The sequence below is a fragment of the Trichechus manatus genome, unplaced genomic scaffold (assembly GCF_000243295.1).
Source record: "Trichechus manatus latirostris isolate Lorelei unplaced genomic scaffold, TriManLat1.0 scaffold00151, whole genome shotgun sequence".
Lineage (NCBI taxonomy): Eukaryota > Metazoa > Chordata > Mammalia > Sirenia > Trichechidae > Trichechus > Trichechus manatus.
This window is the reverse complement of record NW_004444087.1, coordinates 71,936-80,184: the sequence shown is the minus strand read 5'-3', so window position 1 is coordinate 80,184 and position 8,249 is coordinate 71,936. Positions and strand designations below refer to the sequence as shown.

Genomic DNA, 8,249 nt, shown 5'->3' with positions numbered 1-8,249 from the left:
TTTGATTACTTTAAGGAAAAGAGTATTGATTGGGGGAAATTATAATGTTATTGCAGTTATGTTTTTTTAAGAGTCCTTATATTTTAGAGAACATTCTAAAATAGTTACAGGTTAAATAATGTGATGTGCTTCAAAATAACATGGGAATAAGTAGGACGGTAGTGGTGGCAAGTGAATTTGGCCAGCATCCATGAGTTTTGGGACTGATGTTGAGCACATGGAGATACATTAATAGTATTTATGTAAAAAATTCTTCATAATGTTCAGGTCTTTTTAACACTTGAAGTTCTTGCTATCTTGTCCAGTCCATAACACATGGTAAGCAATTAATATGTGTTTGATTACTGAACGAATCAGAGAGGTACAGTGAGTGGTCTCTGGTTTTTCAGTCATGAAGCTATATGGGGTAGAACTGCAAAGCTTGGAGGAACCATAGAAGTCCTCTGGCCCATGAAACAGAGCACTTAGTCAACTTAGATTTACTAGTTCTACAAGTCTTAAGGGATGAGAACTTCTACGTTGTCAAAAAAAAATTGAATGAGTAAAAGTTTCCTAAAGTTGATCCTAAATTCAGAGATTTAAAAATGTCAGCAGATGAAAAACTGGAAAGAATGAAAAAAGACCATCTAAACAAAGTAAAAATGTGGTTACATAAATTAAGGTGTACGTATACAACCATCAATAATTATGATATACTCACATATTTGATAACATAGGATACTGTTTATAATCTGCTGTTAAATGAAAAAAAGTTCAAAACAAAATACAGTATGATAGTCGTCTAATTTAACAAAATCTATATATGCAGAGAAAAACATCCATAGCACATACATCACATTATTAATGAGGATTATCTAAATGTGTTTGGACTATGGATGTATACAGTTTTCTTTTTTCTACTCTGCAGTTTGTAAAATTTTGAGAAAAAAGATCATTTTTTGTAATAGGAACAAAGCTTCCAAACATAGAATGATATATAAGCAAATAATTGTACAGTCTCAGGTTTGTTATCTACACTAAGAGACGTCAGAATGTGCTTGAACAATCTGGATCAGACAGGGTTCCCTTTCCCAGGGGTTCTGTACCTTTCAGGGAGGAACTTCTCAGGCTCTGGCCAGTGTTCTGGGTCTCGTTGAAGAGCAAAGATTGGTATCATCACCAATGTCCCTTTGGGAATGATCACTCCATTGATTTCAGCATCATTTTTACAGATCCTCTCAAGTCTGGCAGTGATTGGGTATAATCTGAGTGTTTCTTTCACCACCATGTCAAGATATTCCATCTGTAACACAGCATCATATGTGGGAGTTGCCTAAGAAGAAAGAAACAGAGGTTAAAAAGTTGAGATTCAACACAGTCTAGGCAGTGCTATTGAAGTATTAGGATCTCCAAAGAATATTATATGTTGGTAAAGAACCTTAGCATTTATGAATCATTTTTATATCTACCATGTTCCTTTGATCTACTCAATAGCCCATTGAGATGTATGGAGAAGTTATGAATATGGGACACTCTTGGGAAAATCGTCTGAACAGGGCCTGAAATCCCTAGATCACCATGTGCAACTTTCTTTCTCTTGTCAACATATGTGACTAACAAACTATACCAATACTTTTAAGTAATATATGTGTAAGTTATAGTACCATTTTAAAAGAAAGGTCATGTGTATGTACCAATGTCAGAGAAAATTTAAATTACTAAATCCTCAATTTCATATAAGGCTTTGTAGTTCAGAAATACTGCTTAAAAATTATTCTGATATATACCAGCATACATAGATAATAGATAGATGATAGATAGATAGATAGATGATAGACGGATGGATGGATGGATGGATGATTGAGTGGGTGGGTGCATGGGTGGGTGCGTGGGTGGGAGAGTAGATAGATGGATGGATGGATTGATGGATGGATGGTTGATTGATCGATGGGTGTGTGGGTGAGTGGGTGGGTAGAGAGAGAAAGAGAGATATAGGTAGGTACATAGATAGATATGTACATAGGTAGATATGTAGACAGGCAAAGAGAGACAGACACCGAGAGAGAGAAAGAGAGAATATGGAGAGAAGCCCAATATTGTCCAGAAACTCTATAAATAATTTGGGGAGAACCTTGTCTTTACTATCCCAAATACGAGAAAAGAAGGCTATGGCTGGATGGTACCAGTGCACACAATTTCAGCTCTAGGGAAAGTTATAAAGAAAGTTAGACCCCCACCCTGAGGTTATCCTCTATTGCTGGGACACTTTCTTAGTTGTCTCTTGGAGGTTGAGGTGTGTTCACCCACTGTCAAACAAGCCACTCCTGCATCACTGGCAAGGTCTCTTCACACCATAAAAAGTTCCAATCTTTCAGAGATCTGCAAAGAGTGTAGGCAATATGTGGCTATCTCTTGGTGCTGTATTTCAATGGCAATATTATACAGGTTAAGACTTTGGCTCTGGAGCCAGGCACACAGGAGCATATCTTGGATTCCTCACAACTTGCTATATGACCCTGGGAAAGTTATTCCATCTCTCTGCAACTCATTTTTTGATATGGTACGTGTAGATAATTATAGTCACTATCTTATAGGGTTGTGTGGTAGACATTCACTGCTCAAAAATATCCATTGAGTCTCCCACGTTTCCCTGGCCCTATGCAGTTAAAGAAAGCCAGGTTATTAGCTTTGTGAAGGTGCTGCGAGCTGTGGTGAGGTATGTCAATTTTAGGCCGAAGAATATTGAGAGCCAGTGTGCAGTACTGTGTCTCTTTATTCCCAACCTATGCTACCATGAAGTCTTCATGTTCCAGAGAGTGCAGCTGCAAGATGGCGGTGAAACAATCAACACTTGTGCTTTTTGCAAAATCTCTCCTTCAAAGTGGTGGGAACGCATTCTTCCCAAGTCTCTACCTTCATCCTCCCTCTTCATGCACCATCCACTCACCTTATTAGGAAAAGTTGCATCAATCTCTTTCTGCAGTTTCTGCTGAATATCAGGGTGGGTGGCCATTAAATACATAAGGAAGGAAAGAGCAGTGCTAGTGGACTCATAGCCAGCAGAAATAAAGATAATTGATTGGGCTACAAGCTCCATATCAGTCAAAGCTGAAAGGAGAGGAAATATACTTTAGGTAAAGTTGGTGTAATGTGAAAAACGTCACAGTTTAGATGAAGATAAATGCAAATGAATTTCCAAATCCCCAGGGAAATAGTGGAAAAGAAGTTCAAAGTCACACTGGGAGTAGTTTGCATTCTGATATTTATCTTACAGAGCTGGAAAAAGAAAAGAACTATTTAATCGATTTTCCCTCGGTTTATACTATTCTTGATTTCTGCTCTTGATTATGCCATCTTCACCAACACAGCTGGGTAATTTCAAGAGATAGCACTTCCATCTAATGTACAAAGTATTATAGGTATCACCCTTGAAGTATCCTAAAAGTACTTTAGTTACAAGTCAAATATTAAGAGTTTTCTTCCCCAAGAAAAATTTTAATTATTCTAGATAAAGTATACATTAATTATTTTTTAAAGTTTGCTATACTAGAGCTTCATGGTAGGGAAAATTAAAGGTGTTTTCATGTAAACACATTTAGGGAAACTTAAGGGAACAGTATTGGGCTACAGACAAACTCTTACTACTTAAAGTGTGATTCATAGACCAGCAGTACCGACATTACATCTGAGCATTTTAGTAAATTGCAATCTCACACTCCACCTAAAAACTACTGAATTCAAATCTGCGTTTTAAAATAATCCCTAGGTAATTTGTGTACACAGTCTAGCTTTAAAGATATGGATTATACCATTGAGAGGCACCAGGTAGTAGAAGACCTGAAGTACAAGTCTTCAGGATAATCACAGATATGCACAGGAACTACAGAGATAAACAACAAGCTAGAAGAGTGGAGATTGACCCTTGTGAGGTGATGAGTCACCTGGTAAAAAGTAATTTGACCTTTGTTCTTGGTTCCTGAGAGCTGGACCACACGTGAGGCTAAGGAAAGGGGGATCACAAGACTAAGAGGGACCACGCAGGGGTCTGATGTTGACTAGTCTCAAGAGGCATGATGTAATCTATCATGAACAGATGAGGAGACCAATAAGACTCTTGAAAATGGAGGAACAGAGAAGCTTCTTGGTTGGTGACAGTGGATGGCCCTCTTTGGAACATGGAAGCCCCACGCTGGTACCCCTCCTGAACTTTACTCTATGCATCTATTTGTTTGTATCCTTTCTGGTTGTAATATAACTTTAATCATAAGTATGGAAAACTCTGAGATTTTCTGAGATGTTCCAACATATCATCAAGTCCCTTGTGGCAGTGAGAGCCAGTAGTGGCTGAAATCTCTTTCTAATTTGTGTGCTCTGTCACCTTGAGTCAGAATTGACCTGACTTCTGTGGGTTTCGGTTTTTTGGGGTAACCTACCTCTGGTTGGCCACAGCAGAGAAATGCTGCATGGAAAGCTGGTCTGAAAGAAACTGTCCTTCTAACTTGTGAGCTCTGACCCACATGTGGCCTATAAGGTTGGATATAGAGCGTCACATGAGTGGCTAGTGAAGAAGATGAAGAATGGGAAAGTGAGGACTGAATCGATTTCAACATTTTGGGAATTGAATTCATGTTAATCCTTAGCATTCAGTTGGCCGAAAGGTGATATTTACCCACATTGCCCTTACTTAGTGCAAACTAATCTAATCATTGGAAACCCTCATGGCATAGTGGTTAAGAGTTATGTCTGTTAACCAAAAGGTCAGCAGCTGGAATGCACCAGGCTCTCCTTGGAAACTCTATGGGGCAGTCCTACTCTGTCCTATATAGTCGCTGTGAGTCAGAATCCATGGCATTAAAATAACACAAGAATGAATGTGTCAATAGATGGTCATTGGCCACCATGAAGTGTGGAAAAATAGGGTCCAATAAGTAGAATTAGTAATGATTATTCAATCATGGCCTAAAGGGCATCTTCCTCAGGACATGTCCCCTCTATTTGCTCTGTTTATGCCAATCAGACAGCCCTTGTGATTATGAGTGATCCTCCCTCTTAGTGTTTCTTCTAAGAGACACTAAGCTTTGTGGAGGTCTAGTCTGTTGATTGGGGCTAGATTAAAACCTTAGGTACCTGGAGCACTCAAATAAACATGGTGCCTGTCCCCACCTTGTAATTCATACCTAAAAACAATATTAAATGAGTCCAACTAAGGTCTACAGAGTTCCAAATTCCAAACGATACTGTGATACAAATGATTCTGTGATACTGTGGTGGGTAAATATAAATCTCAAATTCTTTCCTCCAGTTAGAATGTACCCCACGATATGGGAGTGGAATTGGGGTAAAACTAAAAGTTTAGAGCTATGTTTTACAATACTATGCAAATGTGGCTATTTGAACTTAAATTTTAATTAATTAATATTAAAGTTAAAAATTCAGTTCTTCAGTGACACTAGCAACAAATGAAGTACTCAATAGACACACTCATCTAGCAGTTACTGCATACAATAGTGCGTGTGTATATGTGTGTGTGTGTATATATATATATATATATATGTACCCGTTGCCGTTGAGTTGTTTCCAACTCATAGCAACCTTATAGGACAAAGTAGAACTGGCCCAAATAGTTTCCAAGGAGTGGCTGTTGGATTTGAACAGCTGACCTTTAGGTTAACAGCCAGGCTCTTAACCACTGTGCCACCAGGACTCCATATACGATAGCACAGACAGGGAATATTTCCTTCATCATTGAAAGTTCTTTTGGACCTTGTAGACAGATACAAAGATAGAAATAGAAAGAGATACAGAGAGATAAGGAGATATATCATACATAGATAGGTGACAGATATAGATGATAGATATAGATTGTGATAGTTAATGTTATGTGTCAACTTGGCTAGGCCATTATTCTCAATATTATGAAATTATCCTCCATTTTGTGATATAATGTAATGACCTTCATGATGTGATCTGAAATGATCAACCAATCACTTTTAAGGGGAGTTTCCTTGGGGTGTGATCTGCACCCAGTAAATGTACGGATGCTCTGGCAAAGCTCACTTGCTTGCTCTGGATGCTGCTTCTGGCTCATCATCAACTGACCTTCAGTTCTTGGGACTTTAGCCCACAGCCTGCCATATGATCTGCCAATTCTGGGTTCATCAGCCCCTGAAGCCACATGAATCAGCAGAAGCCTCCAGCCTATACCTGACCCACAAACTTTGGGACTTGCCAGTATCCACAATAGCATGAGCCATTTCCTTCAAGCAAATGTATCTATCTATCTATCTAAATGCTTCACTGGATTTGCTTCTCTAGAAAACACAGCCTAAGACATAGATGATAGATAAATGATAGATGATAGATAGATAGATAGATAGATAAATGCAGATGTATGCATAGATATAGGTTTATTTACAGTGATGCACTTAAGTAAGCTCATTCCTCTTATCTAGACCCATTTGTTAAATATTCAGGAATTTTGTGAAATGATTGTCAAGCCATTGCTAAATTGAAGTGAACCTGATGGAGCTATTTATGTCAGGGAAATAGACTATTAATTAAGACTTTTTTTTTTTAAAGAGATCTAGTTTACATCACTGTAAATGGATATATATTTATATATGTAAGTTTCTCAGATGTGTGTCAGTATATTTTTTTTTCATAATTTTGTCTGTGAGAGGATCTAAGGACAAAGAAACCCCAGTGTCAATGAGCACACCTAACCCCCAGATTTTGGTTTCTAGATACCATTTCCTAATAAACGTAAAAAGGGTCCTTGGAGAAATGACTGATTTCAGGGTTATCTGGTGAAATAGAGAAATATGGAATATCCTATGCCAGTAAACAAAGAAGTACTCAGAAAATGATAGTCATATGAGAAGGATGCAGCAGTCTCTTTGGAAGAGCTGCCACTGTCATCTGGGGTCTTAAAAGCTTGCAAACTGCCATCTAAGATGCATTAGTTGCTCCCAACCACCTGGAGTAAAGGAGAATGAAGAACACCGAGGACACAAGGAAAATAGTAGCCCAAGAGACAGAAAGGACCACATAAACCAGAGACTTCACCAGACTGAGACCAGAAGAGCTAGATGGTGCCTGGCTACCACAAATGACAGCACTGACAGGGAACACAACAGAGAGTGACGGAGCAGGAGAAAGGTGGGGTGCAGAACTCAAATTCTAGTAAGAAAACCAGACTTAATGGTCTGACTGAGACTGGAGGTACTCCAGAAAGCATGGCCCCTGGATTCTCTACCAGCCCAGAACTAAAACAATTTCCGAGGCCAACTCTTCAGACAGGGATTGGACTGGACTGGACTGTGGGACATAAAGTGATACTCGTGAAGAGTGTGCCTCTTAGCTCAAGTAGATACAAGAGACTAAACTGGTAGCTTCTGTCCGGAGGTGAGATGGGAAGGCAGAGAGGGTTAGGAGCTGGTTGAAGGGACATGGGGAAGGAGGGGTGAAAAGGAGAAGTGTGCTGTCACTGTGTGAGGAGAGCAATTAGAGTTACATAACAGTGTGTGTGTTTAAATTTTTGTATGGGAAAAAATAAAAAAAGAAAGAGCTGCCACTGAGCAAACCTGAGACAGTATGAGCATCAAACTAAATCATGGTAGAGTGAGAGTAAAGTAATACTTTATAAACCTGTTCAAATGTAAATAAATAAATGAGAGAGAAGTAAAGTTCTCCCTTATTGTGGAATACCAACTCATAAATGTGGAAGGAAGGGTAGAAATAGAAAATCACTGTTTTGCAACCATAATATAAAAATTTCCTTCACTCTATAATCAATGGATAATTAAAGAAGTAAGCAAAAGTTTAAAAACAAGATAATCACATAGTCTCAAAGGCTTTCCCAACAAATTATTAACAATAAATAAAACTTTACATGAGATTAAGCTATTGAACACAACTTTAACTAAGACTTTCAAGTTGACATCACAAGTATTGGGACAAAGTACTTCCTGATGTGATGACCTGATGCAAATTTCCAGGCAGGAGTTCTGACTTCAGGTTCTAGGAGCAGCCTGAAAATCTACATTTGCAAAAATCTCCTAGGAGTTCTGATGTGGGTGATCCACAGAACACTGACTGACTTCTGTGCACAAAATGCTTATTGAATGGTTGCCCTTCAATCTTTGAACAATGTTATGTCTGCTTACTTCTAGATAATACCTCTGGCTATCATTTATAATTTCTGAAGGTGTCTCTTTCTTTAATTGGACAGAAATTCTCATGTGCCTGGAAAACTTCTTGCACAGTTTCAG

The 8,249-nt window shown here is 38.5% G+C and overlaps 1 protein-coding gene across 3 annotated transcripts in view; it reads right to left on the bottom strand.

Annotated features, from left to right (window-relative positions):
- The window catches only part of LOC101340586 (cytochrome P450 3A12-like), a 36,649-nt gene that overhangs the window by 4,191 nt on the left and 24,209 nt on the right, over window positions 1-8,249 (bottom strand). The window contains exons 9-13 of one of the 3 annotated variants that reach the window (XM_012558253.1): window positions 6,405-6,420; window positions 5,633-5,658; window positions 3,900-3,920; window positions 2,927-3,087; window positions 1,086-1,312 (exon numbers count right to left, since the gene is read on the bottom strand). In XM_012558253.1, coding sequence (XP_012413707.1) covers window positions 1,086-1,312; window positions 2,927-3,087; window positions 3,900-3,920; window positions 5,633-5,658; window positions 6,405-6,420 — 451 coding nt within the window. Of the gene's footprint in view, window positions 1-1,085; window positions 1,313-2,926; window positions 3,088-3,899; window positions 3,921-4,379; window positions 4,413-5,242; window positions 5,276-5,632; window positions 5,659-6,404; window positions 6,421-6,530; window positions 6,543-6,726; window positions 6,754-8,249 lie in introns of all 3 variants that reach the window. The other 2 variants (XM_012558254.1, XM_023740235.1) reach the window with 2 other exon arrangements.